Genomic DNA, 23,985 nt, shown 5'->3' on the forward strand with positions numbered 1-23,985 from the left:
AATTGTGATTACTGGTTGCCCAGTTAGTAGGAACTTTTCTTCCTGGCAGACTTATCTTCATTTCCACATCTTTATGTTCCAAAACATGGCAAACAATGTTCCTATGCTTCTAGTTAGTTTTGATTTCGCAAATGGTCTTTTAAGTAGAATAGAATGCTCCTATAGCGTTCTCAAATGCGTAAGACAATACGTTCATACAAAATTTATTAATTTATTTGTATTATTAATCATGGTAATTATAACTATCAAATGAAAAAATATATAAAATACAAATGACTTTAGATACACATGGCAACATAAAAGGTACAAATTTAAACTTTAAAAAACATGTTTGTGTTTAATTTTATTCAATGAATTTCAGCGACAAACTCTTCGAGATGAATGCAAGATAATCAGTCACTTCATCGATCTGAAACATAAATAATTTTTATTTGTACATCTTTTGTCTATTATTTATATAGTTTTTAATATTCTTTCTATTTTGTAGAAGAGTGGGTCGTAATGAATGTTTTACAAAAAAAGTCTAAACTATCGACATTCAGATCTTACACAGAACTTGGAGACAAAACCCGAGAAACATGCAGATCATACAAATGATAAAATGGTAGATTTAATAGGATTAAATAAATTGGCAAACATTTAATACATGGTAGTAAAAACATAACACGGAATATTGTCAATAATGGATTTATATACTTACAACTTTGGATGTAGGCTTTCCTGCTCCATGTCCAGCTTTTGTCTCTATACGGATCATCAACGGGTTTGTTTGAAACGGTGATTTACCAGCTCGATGCTGTAATTCTGCGATGAATTTTAGTGAATGCAAAGGCACAACTCTGTCATCATGATCAGCAGTCATCAGAAGCGTTGCTGGATATTGCTGAGATGGATCTGGACAAATTATATTATATTTAATATTGACTGAATAAGAGAAAATGATGGTATAAGATTATACGAATCACAGTATGTATCCTATTTGTATGGTATACCGTAAACAGAAATAAACTAAGTTATACAACTTACCTTGTGGTATATGAATGTTATGCAATGGGGAATATTTATACAAATATTTAAACTGATCTTCTTCTTCAGAGCTGCCATAATCAGACTTCCAAGCATAACCTATGGTAAATTTGTGATAACGCAACATATCTAGCACACCCACTTGGCAAATAGCTGCTCCGAACAAATGAGGAGCTTGGTTAATGCAAGCTGCTACTAAAAGACCACCATTAGAACCTCCTTGAATCGTCAATTTATTTACTTTAGTGTAATTTTGCTCAACTAGATATTTCGCAGCATACTGGAAATCATCAAAGCAGTTTTGTTTGTTTCCAAAACGACCACCGTTGTGCCAAGTATCACCATATTCGCTAAAAACAGAATGTTAAAGCTATAACGGTTTAATAGTTTACTTAATAATTCACTTACCCTCCTCCTCGGATATTGGCCAAAGCAAAAATTCCATCAAAGTTATTTATAAATACTAAACGGGTTACCCCAAATGCAGGAGTGAGATTAACATTAAAACCTCCATATCCATACAGTAGACATGGTTTTGAACCATCTCTAACTAAACCCTAAAATAAGAAATGTCTCAGATTCAAAATATATCACATGTACATTATTTCAAATATTAATTCACTCAGTTTTCTCTTTCCACTTACATAGAGCATTATATTTTATTTGAAATTATGTATAAGAAAAGTAATCATTAATTTGCAAAGAGTTTTAATATATCCTAGTATTACTGCAATTAATCTACTTTTAGATTTTTTCTATCTGGTAGAAAGGCTCTTTTAATTTTTGTTCTTTTCCTCAAATAAAACAAACATTATTTTTGTATCCGGGAAAGAAAATATTTTATAAAAAAAAAATTTGGACGCATTGCCTATTTATATCTGTTACAGTTATTCAGTTATTTTATGGTTTAATATTTAAAAGTAAAATTGCGGAATATACCTTTTTGTTTACTATAAACATGGGAATTTCTGTGCCATCTTTACTTTTATAAAACACTTGCTGCGTTTCATACAATGAAGAGTTAAAATCTCCCACCTTCGTCTCATGCCAAAGCTAAAAGGAATTATTAATGTAACATGTTCTTTAGACTTTTTAACAAAATAAAACTGTACCGTTTCCTTGATCTTCTCATCTTCAAATGTAACTTTATAAATAATGTTGGGTGTTAAGAAAGAGCAAAAACTGTAAAACATTTCTTTATGGTAACGTTTAGCTGTAATTGCAGAAACACTTCCGACATCAAGCTGGAAATCGTGGATCTTTTTGCCAGTGTTTAAATCATAAATGCTCATGGCATTCTAAAAAAAAACAAATACCGTTAAAACGTTTGTTCAGGTATAAAATGTATAAAATACACAAAAAACTGGGCATGTAAGTAAAAAACAGTTGGCTGCAAATGCACAAATAGAATTCCAGAAGGTAAGTACTGGAGAATCTAGAAAGCAAAGAAACTTAATTTACCTCCCTATCACTAAAATAGTTTATCATAAACTGTGGTATATTTACTTTACAGAAACATGATAATTATTGATGTGGGTTCAATATCGACAGTTTTGATAACTAATAGCTACAGAAAATATCCAACAGACAATCAAATTGTAACTAACTACTTATTGTACCTTTACATCCCTGAGATAGCAAACTACTAGCATATTATTGTTAACAATATGGGCCCAATCTAACACATCCTTTGTGTGTTCAGGAATCAGGTTCTTCCAGTTATCTTCAGATGGATTCTCAATATCTATAACTATTATCCTATAGTTTGGTGCGTTTTTGTTTGTACGGAAATAGAATTTGGTGTCCACATTGGTCACATACTACAAAAGGAAAAAAGGTTCAAATTTTTTTATTACATAGGATCACTCAATAAAATTGTACCTCGTAATCGGCTTCAAATGAAGTGACTATAGGAGTAAGTTCTAGTTTTCCTTCAACGGTTCTTGTACTATTAAACTTTGTGAAATATAATAAATTGTTTTTGCACCCTTTAATTGGGGTTACAATTAAGTAGTCTCCGCAGTGACTCACGTGAGCACCCCTAAAACAAAGAAAACAGATGTTATTTATCAATTAATATTCTTTTTAATCACAAATTGCATCTATAGTTGGTGTTGGACAACAATAACCTTACTGGACTATTTTCAATGCAAATTCAAATAATATTATGTTAAATATAATGTAAAAAAACTAAGATTTAAACAAGTTAATGAAGAATTTAACAGAATTAAAAAATCTTTATTTTGATTTAAATACTTTATGGATTGCTAGAGGAAAATACTGATCCCTCATTTGACTTCAAGTGTGAAGTAGTGGTGAAATGTCCAAATTTTATTAGATATTGTATAAATAATCAATAAAATAAACAATTTAAACATACTAACAGTATGTTCAAGAAATTTCTTTTTAAATATTTGTCAATAATGTGTCAATAACTTACATTCTAAGTTGATGATCATCAAATTCCACAGCCATAACATCCTTAGACTGATCAGTTCCTAACCTATGATAATAAAGTTTTTGGTATTCACTAGATTTGGTTTCAGAACCATCAGTCTTACCAGTTTGGTGTAAGTATCCCTAAAACAGCAATTATAAGTATAAAATATTGTCAATTCAAATGTATTTTGTCTCATTACCCCATAAAAGAAACCTATATTATCATGCATCCATGCCATTGGAGAATATTTCACTTTTGTGAGGATTTCATCATGATCTTTACCTAAAAGTATTCAAACAATTAAGTAAGTATTTAGATGTCTACAATAGTACTTATTCCACATTACCTACCCGTTTCTACATTCCTAAATTTAATTTCAACCCAGTCAGATCCACTAGAACTCAAACCATATGCAAATGTTTTGCCGTCTTCAGAAAATGATGTTCCTGACAAAGCAACTGTACCATCTTCAGAAAATGTATTTGGATTTAAAAATATCTTCCCTTCGTCATCTAGTTTATCCATTGTATATATAATTCCTTGATCCTGAAGCCCTAAAAAGAATCAACAAGTTAGATATACTTTTCAGTTTAAATGAGATATTTAGATACCTGTGTTTCGGAATTGGTAATACTTTGTTCCATGTAAAAATGGTGTTGACATCTTGGGATAATTCCATAATTGTGTAATTTTTTTCTTAATTTCAAGTTTGTGTGGACAGCTTTCCAGATAAGGCCTAGTGATGGCATTTTGGGCATTAACATAAGCTTGAGTTTCCTCAGAATCTGGATCTTCTAACCAACGATATGGGTCGGTAACCTTAGAACATATGTATAAAAATATTTCTCAAAGAAATTGATACACTCTCACCAAGTTATTTTACAAACTGCATTGGCAGATATCTGTACAATATATTTACAATAACAGAATACAATAGATTTACAAATAACATTTGAAATTATAATTAGCATATAAGTAAATTACCTCAGTTCCAAAATATGTGTCTTTGATTGATTCATCTCTTGCTGGTTCTGGGTATTTAAAAGACATTCTTCTGGAGAAAATCAACAGAAATATATTCCTAAAATTTTAACATATGCAATATTGCTTTAATATATAGAGAAAAGTTACCTATTTTTGAAAAAATTTTGCATGAATTGAACTGAAATAAATAAGATAAAAATAAAGATATTAATTTTTATTTTTGGTTATCCAGCCAGATTTATTCATGAAGAGGTTGGTTGACACCTGGCACTTTAACTTAGATGAGTCCTACATTTTTATAGTGAAGTGAGAGTTGCGTACATTTGGACTTTATACAAATAATTTTAAAATATGATTATTTTCCAGGAAATAAATTTAAAATCAATCAACATTATTTGAGAGCATGATCTTACTCTCTTGTATTCTAAATACCTTAAATATATTATTTATTATTTACAAAAGTTTACGAGTATTAGCTAACTTTTATGAATTATTGAGTTGCGCCAAACGTAGGCAACTTACAGTACTCTATTGTATTATTTCCCGTTGCAGTATTTTTTCACTAAAATAATATAAAATTCAACGATAATTAAAAAAATTATCACTCCTTGCATTTTTGCACGATTCAATTTGTTCATGGTTAACTATTTTAATTGGTATTTATTTGTATGGAGACTTCGCCAAATATTTGAATATTTATGCAAATATGTTCACAACAATTGCACTATTTTGTATGCATTATAATATTAATTTTCTTAGTATCCATCCTTCTTTCTCCCAATTTAATCGAGACACTTTGTCTTCAGACCTTTGCCACAGTATATGACTAATTCTTTTAGCATTAAACTGTGCCTTTAGCCTTTGCACCATAGTATCCAGGCTTAAACCAAAGAATATAGACGCATGTGCGTCTATATTCTATAACATAACTTATTTTGACTATTTTTATTAAACATTCAAAATATATTTTTTATTTAATGACGCCTTTGAACTACTCTTCTTAAATCAAACCGAAAACAAGTTTCTAAACTAATTCTCTTTCTGCATAATGGATGAATACTTTTAGAATAGGTAGGTGTTGCCATAAATCCACGATACACGCAACGTACAATGTAGGTATACACTAAAATACAGGGGCACTCCTTTAAATTAATAATTAACCAGTTTCAACCACCTACCAACGAGTTGAAGGTAATTACATTTTAGCATGCACCCGTTTTTACAACAAAATTTTAAACTCACTCTCTCAGCAAATATACTTATTTGTTAGGGAAGATATTAGTAAATGGACATTAAACAAGTTAATAAAATTTACTTTTTTTATTTATTATAAAAATAGTAAATTGCATTAAGACGCCACGGGAAAATAGCTTCAGAACAATATTAAGTTTATATAGATAAAAATTTTGAAACAAAACGTTTTTATACTTTTTACTAGTTTTATTATACAAGTTTTCAATTAAAAGCAGATAATTTCAAGACCAGTAAAAACTATTAAAGGTTATATTTAAGCCACAAAACAAGTCAAACGGTTCAGTATACATTTGAATGATAACATAAAGTTACTCAACAATTAAGTGAATTTTAAATACTCTCTAAATTAGTTAGACTCATCCGAATGACTATGTCGGACACAGTGTCTCAGGTACAGATACAACATGAGATGACAGATCCATTTCTAATAACACAATGATTAAAACAGGGTGATGGGCTGGCACAAGTGTGTTTAATTTAGCACTGGAATACGTAGTAAGATACAACGTTTACCTATTTACCGCGGAAAAAATGGTCTGAACCACCATAATTGAAACTTATAAATAAAACGAACCAGTTGAGTATACAGTGAAGACTAACTTTATTTTCTTCCAAAAGTGAATACAAATGACAGTTTACATTGTACCAATCTTAACTTTCTGTAAATCACGTATGGCGTTAATATTTAAATGTTCTTTTGCTGATATCAATATTTTAACATGCAGGTACTACTACCTCCCGATTCGTCTGGCATTTGTCCCACTTCCATAATTCCATTAAATAAACATGTTAGCCAGCTTGTTCCTGTTTCTCCTAAAGCTGTCCTTCCCCAGGGATATCTGCATCTGCTGGTCCAAATGCTTTACCGTTCTTTATTTTTTTTAAATGTTTGAGGAAATTCCTCGTTTGATATTTTGGTCACCATTGCTGTTACTGTCTCCGTTAACTCAACTGGTTGTCTGTCAAGTTCTTCATTTAATAAACTTTCAAAGTGTTTCTTCCATCGCTTTTTGACATCCTTTCGTGAAGTAGTCTTTATCTATTCTATAACCTATGTCCCAGGATCTAACGACAGTTATGATATCAATAATAATAATTACTCATTGTTTCGACAATAAACGGAATCTTCAATCGACAGGAAATACTGGTTTGAATCTTAAAAATTCAGTCTTAAATTAATCGGGAGATGGGAGAATTAATTAGGGTAATGAACGCGGAGACCGTTTGATTGAATTTGCAACTGAAGAACAGCTCGTAGTGACAAACACCTTTTATGATCTTCCTCCAAGACGACTATATACGTGGAAATCTCCCCAGGATACTCCAGATCACACAGTACGAAATCAAATAGACTATATTCTTATTAACAAACGATTTAGAAACTCTATAACATCTGTTAAAGCGTACCCGGGATCCGACATAAATTCGGACCACAATCCACTTATCGCCAAAATGAAACTTAGTTTAAAGAAAGTTCAAAGACCAAAAATTATGAAGTACGATATTAACCAACTGAAAAATAAAACAGTAAAGGAAAAGGTACAGAAACGCCTAAAAGAAAAAACGTGGGCTCGTACAGAAAAACCATGGGCCCGTACAGAAACAGATAACACAGATGTAGAACTAGAAAATTTGCACAAAGTAAGTCAAGAAATAACAGAGAAATACTTAAAACCTGCAAGAACAAATAAAAAGGAATGGATGACGGAGGAGATTCTATGTATGATGGAAGACAGAAGAAACGCTAAAGATAATAAGAATTACTACAACAACATAAATAACGAAATAAAAAGGGCTATTAAAATAGCAAAAGAAAATTGGTTTAGCTCGAAGTGTACAGAGATAGAGTCATTACAACAAAAACATGATTCATTTAACCTCCATAAAAAGATAAAAGAAGCGGCAGGCTTATATAAACACAAGAACACTGGATTCCTAACAGATAATCAGGGAAACATAGTACTGGAAATAGAGCATAAAAGAGATATTTGGATTAAATACGTAGAAAAAACTTTTGAAGATATACGAAGTAACACTGGTATTACAACAAACACCAATTGCGAATCTGGACCACCATTTACAGTCGAAGAAGTAAAATATGCCATCAAAAGCACCAAAGATGGTAAAGCAGTAGGCCCTGATAATTTTCACTCAGAATTCTTAAAACTTATGGACTATGATGGCATAAAATGGTTGACAAATATATTTAACAGTATATATGATACGGGCGTGGTTCCCCAAGAGTGGTTAGTGTCAACTTTTATAAATCTTCCAAAAAAACCCAATGCGAGAAAGTGCGAAGACTATAGAATTATAAGCCTTATGAGCCATTTACTTAAAACATTTCTAAAGGTCATTCACAAAAGAATATATACAAAATGTGAGGAACAACTAACAAGAACACAATTCGGATTTCGTGATGCTCTGGGAACACGGGAGGCTCTTTTTGCTGTACAGGTGCTATTTCAGAGATGCAGGGATGTGAATTGTGACATATACGTATGCTTTATAGATTACCAGAAGGCATTTGACAGAGTAAAACATGACAAATTAATGACTCTAATGCAAGAAATTGGAATTGACAACAAAGATCTTAGAATTATCAGAAACATTTACTACAATCAAACGGCCAAAATCAAAATAGAAGACCAGTTAACTGATAAAATTGCAATAGAACGTGGAGTACGACAGGGCTGTATTTTGTCTCCATTGTTGTTCAACATTTATTCTGAATGGGTATTTAAGGAAGCTTTAGACGGTTGTGCGAAAGGAATACTAATAAACGGTGAATGGTTGAATAACATTAGATATGCAGATGACACTATAGTTTTTGCCGATAATCTGAATGACTTACAGATATTAACAAATCACATAACAGAAGTCAGCAACAGATACGGACTAGCTCTTAACATAAAGAAAACCAAATTTATGACAATTAGTAAAAAACCAATACTAAACGCTCAACTTACAATCAACCAACAGAATATCGAAAGAGTCGAGCAATATACATATCTAGGCACCAATTTAAATAGCCAATGGGACCACTCAACAGAAATTAAACAGCGAATAATAAAAGCAAAAGCAGCATTCGTTAGAATGAGAACCATTTTCAACAGTCGACACATATCATTAAAAACAAAATGCCGTCTATTAAACTGCTACATATTCACAGTTCTGCTCTACGGAATGGAAGCATGGACACTGACTGTTGCATCTATGAATCGGCTCGAAGCTTTCGAAATGTGGTGTTATAGGCGCATCTTACGTATATCCTGGGTTGACAGAGTTACTAATGTGGAGGTCCTGCGTAGAATGGGGAAAGAATGTGAAATTCTCATGACCGTCAAAACTAAAAAGTTGGAATATCTAGGACATGTAATGAGAAATCAAGAACGTTACGGCCTTCTCCAGCTGATTCTCCAAGGGAAAGTAAATGGTAAGAGAGGACCGGGAAGAAGACGCATTTCCTGGCTTCAAAATTTACGAAAGTGGTATAACACGACTACCACTGAACTGTTCCGCGCTGCAATAAATAAAGTAAAGATAGCCGTGATGATCGCCAACATCCGGAACGGATAGGCACTTTAAGAAAAGAAATTAATCGGACACAATCTTCTTCTGACTATCTATCAATCTTTTCCAGTAACTTGCTTGAAAAAGTTACTTTACACACCCCTTTAATACACCCGTTACAGGAATTGCACAGTTTTCTAGCCGAGCCGACATACCTAGTGGAACATTTTTAATAATAAACAAATAATTTCAAATCACATTTGTGTATGTTTTTCTCCAAAAAATAACACCATACAAGAAAGGAAAGAAGAATCATAATACAAATACAAGGCATTTATTCCGAGACTACTTTTAAATAATGATCCAGTTCATTTAGCTACCCGAACTACCCATTTCCCCTAAGGTTAGAGGGCTAATAATGTGAACGTGTGGTAGACCATATGTTGATATTTGTTTTGTTTGTATTTTAGAATTACTATTGACGTAATTAATATCACATGACATGTTCTACCTTCATATATTTGATATTTTATCTTGAAATTAATCCGTTGTAATTTTAGATTAGGTTTATAATCTGGTTTATAATAATAAGATTAATAATAAATTGCCTGATTTAGTTTGATATTGTCATCGACATTTTTATATATTCGTAATATTTTTTATATTTATTTTATTTATATAACTATCGGTCTAAAGACCTATACACTGTTGGACATAGTTCTCCCCGTGACTCTTCCACTACTTAAATCATATTCAGGGCTGATTTGATATTTATTTCCAAGAATAGGTTTTAATATCTCGTATTTTTATTATTTTCAGTTAGTTTTTTCACTGTGATTAGTAATTTGTATATGTTTAATAATGATGTAGAATCTGCTCCCCAATTGTAGCTGGCTATTGTTCTTAAAAAATTGAAACCAGTTTGACAATTTCTTTTTACATATTGAACGTGATTTTTCCATGTAAGTCTTTTGTCGAAAAACATTCCTAAGAACTTTATATCGTCTACGAAATCTAAGGAATTTTCATTCAGGTATAATCTCGATGTCGGTAGATTATGTTTTCTTGAAAACAACATGTAATTCGTTTTAGACTATGTTTCTGAACTGAAAGGATATTCTTCCCTTTGTATAAAGTACCAAGTCTTCCGCGTATAATCCCCCTTTAACTAGTTGGGAATTGTTTTTTAGCATGTCGTTAATAGCTATTAAAAATAAAGTTGCACTTATCATTGACCCTTGGGGGAATAAACCAAAACTTTCCTATGCGCTGGATAGGAAAAAAGTCCTTTTGAACCCTGGCCTCCGAGGTCCACTGATATTACATCACTCGATTTTTATTTTTGGGGAGTAATAAAAAATAAAGTTTATAAAACAAGGCTCAGAAATCGAGTTGAACTTTGTGTCAGAATAAGTCAAGCCTTTCAAAAAATCACCATCCCAGAACATAATCGTAAAAGAATTGAAAAATGTATGCCAATAAATAGAGGACTAGACAAGAGAGATAACATTAAATAAATTGTCATTTGTACCATGAAAATTATTGTTTTAATTAATTATTTTCTTAAATTTAATCAGTTAAATTATCGTTTTTTCTTTTAAATAAAAAATTACTGCTTTATGTTAGTGTTTTTTTTTTACTGAAGAATTTAAATTACATGAATTGCACTAATAAATTGACCATATTGTACAGACACACTAGTTTATCGAAAATCGACCAAAATAATGAAAATATTGAAAATTTATCGTTTGTGGAATCGCAGTAGGCCGCGTTTAAAATTTAAATTTCAGTTGAGTATAAAAAATGTGAACCTTTAACCTGTATGACTTGTGTAAAACTTTAAATCTGTATTTGTTGATAGCCGAAATATAGAGCTGTTTGCGTCTGAGATCTATCAACTTTAATCAAATAACTAATTTTAATAAAAACTTTATTTTAACTACTAACAGATATCGAAACGAATTTGGCTCTTGACTTGGCGATATTATGTATACATCTTATTTAATAACGGTACAGAATATCAATAAGCCAACGAATCGAGGAGTCAGACAAAAGCAATTTTAAAGCACAACAACTACTGGCTTGCGGCAGGTTACAGGATACTTTAGCCTTGGGTGTGTTTTTTAATTAGGTATACGTTCAGGTGAATTAACTCATGAATCATATGAGTAAAAATAAGACCGATACAAAACGGTTGTTAAACACACTTTGATTTTATACAGGTCAAAGGAACTTAATGTATCTCTATTGTTATAGCATTAGTAAGTGCTCCTTCGTCTGGAAATGAATATTCGTTTTTGCTTTATATATATATATATATATATATATATATATATATATATATATATATATATATATATATATACATATATATATATACATATATGAATTCTTTTTTTTTCTTATGAGATATTTTTCGTCTTCTTTAATACTACAATAAAAACTCTTTACAGAAATTTCTTATTTACTATGCCATGGATTAGAATAATTTCTCGAAAAGACTCCATCATGTTGTCGTGTCTCCACATGTCCGTTTCTTCTCCTATTACGAGTTTTATATACTTTTTCCATTTTTTCTTTGGTAACTTCCAAATGAGTACGCTTCCGTAATTAAATTCCTAACTTCTACTTTAAAAGTTTTGTTGTGTGCGGCAATATATCCGCACATCATATCATCATATATATCTCCATACCAACTCTATGGGGTTGAGATCATAATGATAGGGCGGAAGGCGGAGAATTTTCAAATTATATTGTGCAATAACTTCAATTATATATAGATCGTAATTTGCTCTATAACTATTGACAACTTCCAAGAGTTCTGTTTTTAAATAATTTTCGTCAAACAATATATCTTTCGATAAAAGCCATATTTTTTTCTTCTTTATTGGAAGCAGTGTTAGGAACTTCTCCAATTTTCTGCTATGATAAGGAGCATTATCCATCGCCACAACTGTTTCTTCTGGCAAATTGGGAATTAGGTTATGTTTGAACCAATTTTCAAAGAGTGGACCATCCATTTCGTCATGGTAATCTTGGGTATTTTTCTTTGCCAGAAAAGTCAGTTCTACTCCATTAACAAAGCCATTTTCACATCCTATATGTAGGAGGACAAAACGAGGACCACGAGCTGCAGGAGCTTTTAAGCCTATAGTCAGGTCACGAACAAATTCATCTTTATGCGATTTAATGGACGTGTCTACACATTCTTTTGCTACCCTGTGACCTACGTTTACCCATGCCGAATAAATCCTAGTAAATTATCTCCCGTTTCTCAATTAAAATCGACTTTCTACAGCGTTTTTCAAACTTCAACTCGATATCGCACAACAAATGATATAGTGTGCTTCTTGAAAAATTGGGCAAATGCTCCGCAGCGTTTATTGTAGACAAAACAGAGTTGATTTTCGGTGGTCTTTTTTCCAGTTCGGATGTAGAAAACTCTTTCGAGTAAGGACTTATGTTCCCTGTAGACAATCCAAGTCAATCGGCATAGAGCCAGATAATTTAACAATTTTAATTATGGTTTAATCCATTTAAACCCAACCACTGTTTGGATTTGAGGTTATTTTGCAAGTACTACAAAGACATATGTTCATACAATAGTCAAAATTTTACTCTACGTTTTTATTAATTTAGTGGGATTACTTGCTTTTAGGTTCACTGAAGATGGATTGATTAATCCGAAAACGTTCTGAACTTGATCATTTCGGATTTTTAAATTTGATTTTTAATTAAATACATCAATTACAACAGAAGTGTTTTACTTCGATGTTCGCCTTTTATATATATATATATATATATATATATATATATATATATATATATATATATATATATATATATATATATATGTAGATGAAATATTTAGTTAGATAAAATGCCTTGAAAAAATCGATATCGACACTTATTTTAGATGGATTGGATTGTAGTATTTCCAAGGATTTAAATTTGTTTAGAAAAGCTACCAAAAAGAGAGTAGTCAATTATATTCCTCAGTAATAAAATGCCAAGAACGGTATATACCAGCAAGTGTTATTGATACATCCAATAAAGGAAAAATGATTTCCATAAAAAGTATCAAGGTCTTCTACTTCCGTGCGATTAATTACATCGTTAGAACAGTGATTGAATATCGATATTGTTTTCCTTATATTGAAAATAGTAGCTCTATGTTTTTATACGCTTAATTCATGTGATATTTTTACCATAATATCCTCCTGAAAATAAATTATATAACTTACATCCACGAATATAATTTTATGCAAATTGGCTACGGAATTGTGTATATTAAAACCACCGTCCCAGTTTTTTAATAACTATTATCAATTCAGCTGACAACACAAAATTGATAAGTGTTTACATCATAAACCTCCATTAGTCTGAATTTTTAGCACTATCAGTTTAGTTGTCGTAAATGTAAAACATATTTTAGCAATTACAAATGAACATAAATAATTGAGGGTTTGATAAGTTTTAGAAAATACTAATTTAGAAAATTTTACGACATATTGACAGAATTTTTGACATATTTCCAATAATTAAACCATACATACTTAGATTAGGTTTCCAATAAGGGGAATATTCAATGATTCCAGACACGTAAGGCATTTGAGCTGAGAGAGTGGGCTCTTTTCATATTTTCGAACGCTACCTGACTTGATGTGATGGAAAAGTTATTATCTTCTCGCTTCTTAAAAATACTCTTAGGGCGTCAGAAAACTTAGTAGTAGTCAGTGTTCTTATTGGATACTACTAACTCAGATATCCTTTCTGTAAAATACGCAAAGGGAATAGAGCAAAATGTAAATTCTCTGAAAATTCTTAGAAGAAACTGCTGAACATGTTATTTACAACTTCACGGTAATTGTTCACCAATCACATAAAAAACTGCCATAGGTCTTTCCACCAAACCAAACGATCTCTTTTAAATCTACAATTTATAAATCTCCCACAAATTTCCTAGCGCCTCTGGGTGTCACAAGCAATACAACTTTTACATGGTCTCTTACACAGATGTCATCAAGATCCTACATAGCTAATTTTTTAGCAAAAACTTCACTTTTACCAAACGCTTTTCATAGTTCACTCGCTCAACACTCACTTTACATAAAGAAATTATATATATATATATATATATATATATATATATATATATATATATATATATATATATATATATATATATATATATATATATATATTTCAATTTGTGTACTGTAGAATTACAAGTGGTACATTTCAATACAATTTCAGTACAATTTGTTAACATATTCATTTATAAAAAACGTGTTGTTTTGAATTTGAGGCCAAAACATTTTGTTTCTAATGTTAAGATAACAGTAATAATTCCGTAGTCCTTACCCCAACCACATGGTGAGCACCCAAGTCCTCATTATGTATTCACTACACTAGGACCTTTGTCCGGTCGTTTATTTTGCTTTTTTTCAACTGTTTAAAGAAAGTTGGTAACTTGTGTATTATTTAAAAACAATTTTATATTGATATTTTCAATTGATGCGTACCTACGTGATGTCTCTTATAAAATATGCAAAAGCCTATTTTATGATCATGAAGTTGAGGATAATTCACTAGATATTAGCAGGACCGTATTAAGTTCGTTAAACCTGCATTTTTGTAAGTATGAGGATTGAAGTTATCAGTTCGCATGCTATATTTACATCTAAGTATACCCCAGTCAATCTGTGCAAAAATGTAAAATCGATTTCATGTAAAAATCTTATACAGGTTTTTGAAGATTCTAAAAGGTATGTTAGGGTAAGCTGCGGACAAATGCTTGAGGAAGTACATCTGATTTTACTTTCTTTTTTTAACAATCAAAAAAACTGAAAAAATTATTGTTTGCCTAGAAAAGGTTTCTGATACATGAGAAAAATCGTTCAAATAAAAACCGTAGATCTTAAAAAGATTTGTAATTTACGAGTTTTAAAATTAAAACACATAAATAATTGACCAAGATAATTGCAAAAAACCCGTATTTTTGCAGTAATTTATAAATTTTAATAACTTTGTTTTTTGAAAAATGATTTATTGAAGTTTGCTAAATCACAGCTAGGACGACCAAATAATTTGTGTTATATAATTTGTTTATACTGAGAGTGATTATTTAAGAAACTCTACTTGCTCAAGACTGTACTAAAAAACTGTACTTTCGTAAGAAATATTTAAATTGTATTAGTTAATGTATATTATTTATATAAATATATATTATTAATTATAAATTTATACTCCAAATGTGTTTATTTAAATTAAAAGATATTCAAGTTAACACTAAATTTGAATCGACAAATTTTTTGAGAAGTTTTTTCACTCTCTGAATAAATAATTTTAAAATAAATTCTGAAACAAATCTTTTTGTACTTTACAAGAAGAATTAATAATTATTATTATATGTGATGAAAGTGAAACAAGTAGGTATACTAAAAAATAAGCTGAAAAGTAAATTTTTTATTAAAGATTTGGGTAGAATTAAAGAATGTTTAGGCACATAATAAATAACAATCAGAATGCCCACTCTCAGATGCCGCCTTTGACGTTTGTCAGCACGCGATCGCCATATTTTAAACGGAAACAGACTCGAATTGAGAAATTTGTGAAAAGCTACGACAGAACTGTAATTTAAATTTTAAGAGATTAATAATTTAGTACATTTAAAATAATTTAATCTATTCTTCAACTAAAAGTACGAATAAAATAGTGCATATTATGTCTATAGTTGCCGTAAATAAATTAAACCGGGTTAATTTTTCTATGCACACCAGATAAATGTCACTGAACAGCACTGGTTCCGTTTAAAATATGGCTGATTCCGTCTGCGCGAACAAGATGCATCTACTTATTTTTTCAAGCACATAGACTTTGATCCAAATAAAGGTTATATTGGTTTAAATCAGAAAAACTATATTATTCCAGTGGCATCAGTGATGCCACTGATGCCAAAGGAGTTAACACTCCAATTGAACCAAATGTATCTTTAACAATTGATGATAGTAACAATTGTATTAGAGATAAATTTCCTTATCAGAGGCTAATTGGTAGTTTGATGTATTTATTTGTTTTAACCAGACCAGATATATCAGTTACAATCAGTTTCTTGAGCCAATTTAATAATGTAATAATGAGTCTCATTGGAAATTTGCAAAAAGAATATTGAGGTATACAAGGTGAGTCATGAGGAACTTTACATACTTCTACCATATGTAGAGTCCCTCAGTGAGCATATCATGTGGCCACTAAAAAATGTCAACTCCTCTTCTTTATTAATTACCAGGGTGATTTGTGTAATTGACCATTTATTTCATTTTACTGTAGTGTTTATACGGCTCATTTGATTTTTTTAATTTTTGCATGATACAGTACACTACTATCAAGCATTCAACTGGTATTAGCTAAACTAAAAAATTCCAGGACTGGCTTTGGAAAAATTAATTTAGGGATTCGTATTAAATATTACACCCTGTATAATTTTTTTTTAAATGCAATAAGTGATTTTCAAACTACATAAATAGCCAATGAAAACGACATATGCGACAATGTTGTGGCACTTTTATTAAATTTTTAGTGAACGATCAAATCTTACCAAAAATAGAACAATCATAATGAAGTATCAAATTATAAGGTAATTAATTTAAACAAATGTTATAAATTTCAAACATTTTAATTGAAATGATAAACTGAGTCACTGCACAACAAAAAACAGTAACTACTAACAATAACGAAGAATAATTTAAAAAAAAAACTAAAAATATGTACATAGTTATGATAAACCCATAAATTAGAACTGGAAAAGATACAATAATGGTAACAAAATAAAAATAATTCAAAATAGATTTTCGAAATGAAACCCTGCAGCCTGTACACATTTTTGTTGCCGAATTGTTAATTGATGTATTGAATTACGGATACTCTGGGGATCGTTTCTAATAGTATTACAACAATGTATAATTCTATCAATTAATTGTTGTCGGTTATTACTATTCACTGCGTAAACTAGTTGCTTCAATCGTCCCCAAATATGGTAATCAACGGGATTGAAATCAGGGGATCTTGCAGGCCACGAAATAGGATCTGCACGTCCTATCCACCTGTTGCCATAAACATTATTGAGATGTTGTCTCACTGCCAGTAAAAAGTGTGGGGGTGCCCCATCATGCTGAAAATACATCCCTCGGATAGCAACGTTCGCGTTGGCAAGCAAATTCGGCAAAATATTTTGTAGAAAGTTCAAATAGACCTGCCCTGTTAAAGGACCATCAAAAAAGTGAAGACCTCTAATTGGTTATCTATGACACCAATCCACACGTTAACCGAAAACCTTAACTGAGAACGACGTTCTCGAATAGCATGGGGATTTTCTTCTGCCTACACATGTGAATTTCGCGAATTATTTATCCCGTCTCTGGTAAATTGGGCTTCATCTGTAAATAGTGTCCTGTATAGCGTTGGTCGATTATTGTTAATCCATCTACAAAATTCCAACCTATCGATCTCATCTCCAGCATGTAGTCGCTGAACCATTTGAATGTGGTATGGGTATAGATTATTTTTTTGTCTCTACTTACTTTTGAGTGAGTACTTGTCTAGTGCTTATTGTAGGGTTCATAGTAACGGCGTCCATAATGTCATCTTCCTGCGCTTCATCTACATGTCCCTCTGTTGTTCCACTAGGAAAAGTGCCATTTTCTCGCAAATAATTAAAAACTGACCCAAATGTTGGATGACTGGGAGTTCGACGATTAGGAAATCTGCTGCGATATTCTCTACTAGCAGCCCTACCATTCCCATTACAGAATCCATAAACAAATATTATGTCTGCATATTCTGTGGTCGAAAACTGATGTGGTATTTTGAACGAAAGTAACAAAAGCTTTACCAAAACTAACACAATGTACTTAACGTAGATATGACAGAAGAAATATGTATTCTTGTACACATAAATAACAATTGATAATGGCAATAATGACAATGGGTATAAAATATCAAGAAACGTCAAACGGTCAACGCCAACCTTCATTTTAAACTTTTTTAGATTTATTTGTATTTAGTACAGTTGATGCAACGTATTATTATTTGACATAAAATTTTAATCATTTACAATCAACAAAAACTAACACATATAAGAAGTTTGACTTTTTAATCAATTTAATTTATTATTTATCGAAAATAATGCCCCAATACGATCTATGAGTAAAAATTTAAAATTGAAAAACAATTGATTCTATCGTAGAGATAATACAAAGTGACAGTAAAGATGTTAATTTTCTACGTATTAGATTATGTTGTGGGAACTCATTTTAATTAAAATGTTTGAAATTTATAACATTTGTTTAAATTAATACCTTATAATTTGATACTTCATTATGGTTGTTCTATTTTTGGTAATATTTGATCGTTCACTAAAAATTTAATAAAAGTGCGACAACATTGTCGTATATGTCGTTTTCATTGCCTATTTATGTAGTTTGAAAATCACTTATTGCATTTTAAAAAAAAATTATACAGGGTGTAATATTTAATACGAATCCCTAAATTAATTTTTCCAAAGCCAGTCCTGGAATTTTTTAGTTTAGCTAATATCAGTTGAATGCTTGATAGTAGTGTACTGTATCATGCAAAAATTTAAAAAATCAAATGAGCCGTATAAACACTACAGTAAAATGAAATAAATGGTCAATTACACAAATCACCCTGTTAATTAATAAAGAAGAGGAGTTGACATTTTTTAGTGGCCACATGATATGCTCCCTGAGGGACTCTACATATGGTAGAAGTATGTAAAGTTCCTCATGACTCACCCTGTATAAAAGACACTATTAATTATTCTCTGATTTACTCAAAAGATAATTAAGCATTGCAAGGTTTTGTAGATTGGGTAAGCAATACATTAGATCGTAGATCTTTTGCTAGATATTTATTTAAGCTTTGTGGCTCTGCAATATCTTGGCAAAGTGCAAAACAAAGAACGGTAGCTTTATCTAGCTGCGAGGCAGAATATATGGCCTTGTCAGAGGGTGTTTTTCTTAGGGATCTGCTAAGTGATTTAATTGAAAAAACTAAATGTATTACTTTATTTAACAATTATCAAAGTGCATTAAACTTATCAGCAAATCCAGTTTATCATAAAAGAAGTAAGCATATTGATGTAAGATATCATTTTTTGAGAGACCTAATATCTGACACAATTGTTAATGTAAAATATGTGCCAACTGATGTTATGCCAGCTGATGTGTTGAATAAAGGTCTAGTTACTGAAAAGCTGCACAGATTATTAAAACTTTTAGGTATAGGTAACTTATAAATTTTGTTTTATTAATAAGTGGGGGTATTAAAATATTGATATCAACTAAACAAAATTTAAATATTAGCGCCGTATGTCATTTACAGGAAGTTATGATTGGTACAATGTAAATCGTCAATTGTATTCGCTTTTGGAACAAAATAAAATCATTCTTAACTATAATATACACAACTTCGTTTGTTTGTTTCATTTATAAGTTTTAACGATATATCTGTCATACCTCTTAATGCATGCAATATTGCATGTAACAAAGCGAGAGACACAAAGTACTTAAAACCATAAGGGTCTAATCCTATAAACATGTATATTGAAGTAATTAGTTTCTATTTTAATAATTAAAAAGTATTTGAGTATTTCATATACATATAATAGTTATAGTACTTTTAAGATATATCATTAACGGCCTGGTCTGTTTTTAGAAAAATTAAATATCCACGATTAACACGAACTGACTAAAATTAAACAGTAGTATAAAGGAATTCTTGATGAAATGAACCTTTTTATGATTCATTTAAAGTGAACGACTTAATTTATTTAAATATCTATTTAGAGAAATACTGAAAACAGCATGCTTAGAATTGGGATGACTAATTACAAGCTGGGAATAAGAGTAATACGATACAATGACTGATTTGTTTCTGGCTCGACATGAAAGACGATAAAGCTTCTTAAAATTAATCATCGTCGTACAAAAATACAGTCTTTAAAAGGAAATTTAGTCATTCGATTAAAATATAATACATATAAGAATTTCCTTACATTGAACATGAGTTTGTAAATAGACAGTTAACTGATAACGAGAGGATCTAAGGCATATCACAGTGCATCAGTTATTTATAGATTATTATTTATAAATGTTTTTGTGGGATGGTGCGGCCTGCAAATTCCATTAAAGTTTTATCAGTTACTTTTTAGTCTTAAAACTTTTCTGGATTTGGCTATTTCTATTTAATTGTCAATGATAAGGATGTTACCACAGATGTTATCCATTTATTTTAATACGAAGAAAAATGCAGAATCTGATGGCAAGAGAACAGAAAAAATTAAAATTTTCAAAAGCTATTAAATTAAACCTAAACATTGAGAATGAAGAAAAACAAAGAGGAGAGATAGATAGAGCAAATAAAAAAGAAAATGAAATTTTAAACAAAAATGTTGGTTCTGGGAGAAAAACAGATGAAAGAACTAGAAAGCCGAAAGCTAACAATTCTATGGATTTAAAGGTGGGCGACTACGAACTAGGTGACTACGCCATTGTAGTTTACGAGGAGGAACATTTTCCAGGAGTAGTAGAAGAAATAACAGAAGATAAATTCAAAATCAAAACTATGAAAAAAATTGGTTATCATTAACAAAAAATTGTTTGTTTAATTGCACCGCCTCAGTACATTAAGAAAAGGTGCCTTTTTTCTGTAACTGAGATAAATAATTTGTAGGTCTTTCATAGATCTTTGTTCTTATACAATAAATGAGAAAAAAAGACGGTTGCTAAGTAACTTAAGAAAGTATTTTTTGTTGTTTTTTTATGTTCAAAATGTATTACGTATGTACATCGTTTTATTTCATTTCGTTTTGTATGCCTTTTTTATATAAAAAATATGTTTTTATGCTCCTGTATTTTTTATACCTACTTTGAAAACATTAAAAAACATATTTACAAAAAATTGCGGGTGCAGTTAAAAACAAAAAAAATAATTCTTTTGATATACAGGCCAGAATTAAAGCATTTTGCATTTTAGTGAAAACAATTTTTTGGCGAAAAAAAAATACATTTTTTATTTTTTTATTAATTATTTTGTAGGGGCGAGAAGTACGTATTACTTAGGTTAATTATGCAAGGGAAGAGAAACCCAGGACGACGCAAAATATCCTGACTAAGAAATTTGAGAGAGCGGTTCGGTTGCAGCTTAAAAAATGCAAAATTAAAACAGCGATGATGATTTCCAACCTCCGATAGGAGAAGGAACCTGAAGAAGAAGAAGGTAGCAGCCAATATCTCATTGTCAAAGTTGTCAAAAGTTGGAAACCAATTTTCATTCTATTTCAGACAACTAGATGTTAAGTCGGCCTTTTTGAATGGAACTTTAGAAGAAGACATCTATATACATATGTTCGCCAGCCGGAATAAAATGTAAAAGTGAAGTTAAATAAAGCATTCGTCAAAATGTTGGAACATAATAGCAATTAATTCTTGTTTATAAACATTACATAAAAAAAATGTATGTATTGGGCGAGATTTATAAAGAATTGATATATGAAATTATTCATTTGAAAGCGATATAAATACAAAGATAAATATTGGTGAATCTGAACATTTTCCAATAGATTTACTTAATAAAATTAAACATCCCAAATTGGAATCATTATTCCTAACGTCGTTATTGCGTTAAGAATATTTTGCACATTACCGGTGACCAGTGACAGTCGCTGAAGAGAAAATATCCTTTAGTTGTCTTTTCTTGCCCAAAAAATACTATGAGGTCTACAATGAAGCAGAATCGGTTAACTGGCCTAACAACTTTGTGCATTGAGCATGCAATTTTTTTCAATCAGAAATCTCGAAAAGCCCCTCTATTATAAATATTTTCACTATTATAATAATATAATCAAAATTTGATAAATTTTATATTTGAAATATTTTCGGCAGCCCTGGTAGCGCCATTGGAAGAAGAAGAAGAGGAAGATTATAGAATAGATAAAAGGTCATCACAATCGCAAATATTAAATATAATCCAATAACCATAAGTCATGGACCTAACGTAAGAAGAAGAAGAAATAAAAGCATAATTACTCTTTTAATTCATTAATGTTTTTAATATTTTTTGCGACAAACACACCTTCCAAAATAACGTTCGTCAGCATTAGTTTCATTCATAAAAACCAATTTTAGTCTTGTCCAGAAAACTAATATTCAATCGGAAAACGACAATTGCTTTTGTTAAAAACACGTCATTAATAAAATAATTTTAGTTAAAACGTTAAGAGGAAATATTTTTTAAAAAGATAGTAACTGTTTATTTATTGTTACCAAAATTCCAATCACTACTACCTACCTACCTAGTTAATTATATCTATCTAATTATATCTGTTTTTGAGAAAACCAATGCATATCTTCCACAAGTCTACATAAATGAAAAGGGCTATTTTTAATATCTCTTTCAAATAAAACACAGCTTTACAAATAATAGTTTTAAAGTTATTTTCTAGTGGCATTTTATTTTAATATACTGTTTTTCGATATTTCAACTTCCCATTCGAAAATCGTTTTCAAAATATATTTTTTTCTTGTATTTTAAAAAGAATTTTCGAGTTGAAAGAAAATATTTCTTAATTAATTCCCAAAAAATATGCGCCTATCAATGAATATACACAACGTGAAAGTAAATCCATGTATTCGCTCATATGAATCGTAGTATAAATTTTGAATAATTGACTGACTTACTACTGAACGAACCGTTAAGAGTCTGAGTAATACAGACAGAAAAAAACCTCGATTAGAAAAATTCTTATTGTGCGGTTTCTGTCTCTGGCCTTGATTAAGGTTCATAAACAAAACAATGATTTTAAATGACTAAACCTCCTGGGTCAATACACTCAATGTTTTGAAACAAAACAGGAAATATAGAAACTGTCTCTACCCATAACTAACGTTGTATGTATATAGATAAGAGGGTACTTTAAGATAATCTCTAACTTTAAAATACTTGAGATAATTGTGCACTGTTTTGTTTATAGCATTATTAGGCATCTGTGTTACATCAAAACGAAGTCACTTGTCAAGATTCACTTAAAATACTATATAAATCATTTGATTTCTAGGAATTTAAAAAGCGCTTACCAATTCAGCCACCACACTGCAGATAGTGATATACCAACAATTTTCTAGAAATGATGCAATGCTGCTATATGGGTTTTTTCATCATTTAATCTATGATAAAAGCTACTACTTTTTCACAGAACAATGGACTTGATATGAATGTAAAATAAATACCATTGTATCAATATTTCTTTTCGCGATAAAATATGCAATAAATAAAATATATTAATATTTGTGTTTGACCTTGACGCTGTTTTCAAATACTTATCTTTTTTAAAATAAATCGCAAAATTGTTATATACAAAATTCTACTACTCTCGATCCGTTTGTGATATATTTACTGTTAAAATTCTTAGATTTGTTCAAATATTAGATAATTCTTCTTCTTAAGATACCATCTTCGCTGTTATCATATCTGTTTTCACTTTTGAAACTCTCTTTGTCAACTTTTATCCTTCTAATCTTTATCTTCTTAATCATTAAATAATTTTTGTTAAATAATGTAAAATAGGTTTACAAAAGTACTGTGATTTTAAGCTTATAAAAATTTAAAATAACTCAGACGCATCAACATATAAGAAGTTAATTTTTTTATTCGGAATGTCGGCATTTTTATACGAATTTGAAAAAAAA

The 23,985-nt window shown here is 30.4% G+C and overlaps 1 protein-coding gene across 2 annotated transcripts; it reads right to left on the bottom strand.

Moving 5' to 3' along the window:
- Nucleotides 1-191: 191 nt before the first annotated feature.
- LOC140451946 (prolyl endopeptidase) lies at nt 192-23,510 on the bottom strand. Of its 2 annotated transcripts, none has more exons than XM_072545930.1 (14): nt 23,374-23,510; nt 4,451-4,547; nt 4,078-4,285; nt 3,817-4,020; nt 3,666-3,748; nt 3,467-3,606; nt 2,908-3,067; nt 2,646-2,846; nt 2,139-2,324; nt 1,966-2,079; nt 1,435-1,583; nt 1,027-1,376; nt 701-894; nt 192-409 (listed from the first exon to the last, which is right to left on the bottom strand). In XM_072545930.1, the coding sequence occupies exons 2-14, from the start codon at nt 4,514-4,516 to the stop codon at nt 344-346; spliced, it is 2,121 nt and encodes a 706-aa protein (XP_072402031.1). In that variant the 5' UTR covers nt 4,517-4,547; nt 23,374-23,510; the 3' UTR covers nt 192-343. The 2 variants fall into 2 exon arrangements, with proteins under 2 accessions (XP_072402031.1, XP_072402029.1); XM_072545928.1 differs by lacking the exon at nt 23,374-23,510 and adding an exon at nt 4,598-4,751.
- Between the last annotated feature and the right edge of the window lie 475 nt (nt 23,511-23,985).

The sequence above is a fragment of the Diabrotica undecimpunctata genome, chromosome 10 (genome assembly GCF_040954645.1).
Source record: "Diabrotica undecimpunctata isolate CICGRU chromosome 10, icDiaUnde3, whole genome shotgun sequence".
Classification (NCBI taxonomy): domain Eukaryota; kingdom Metazoa; phylum Arthropoda; class Insecta; order Coleoptera; family Chrysomelidae; genus Diabrotica; species Diabrotica undecimpunctata.

Coding starts and splice junctions, on each gene's coding strand:
- LOC140451946 (XM_072545928.1), bottom strand. CDS start 4,620: ATGCAAAATTTTTTCAAAAATAG. Junction 4,548..4,597: donor CAAAATTTTTTCAAAAATAG/GTAACTTTTCTC, acceptor TTAAAATTTTAG/GAATATATTTCTGTTGATTT. Junction 4,286..4,450: donor ACACATATTTTGGAACTGAG/GTAATTTACTTA, acceptor ATATGTTCTAAG/GTTACCGACCCATATCGTTG.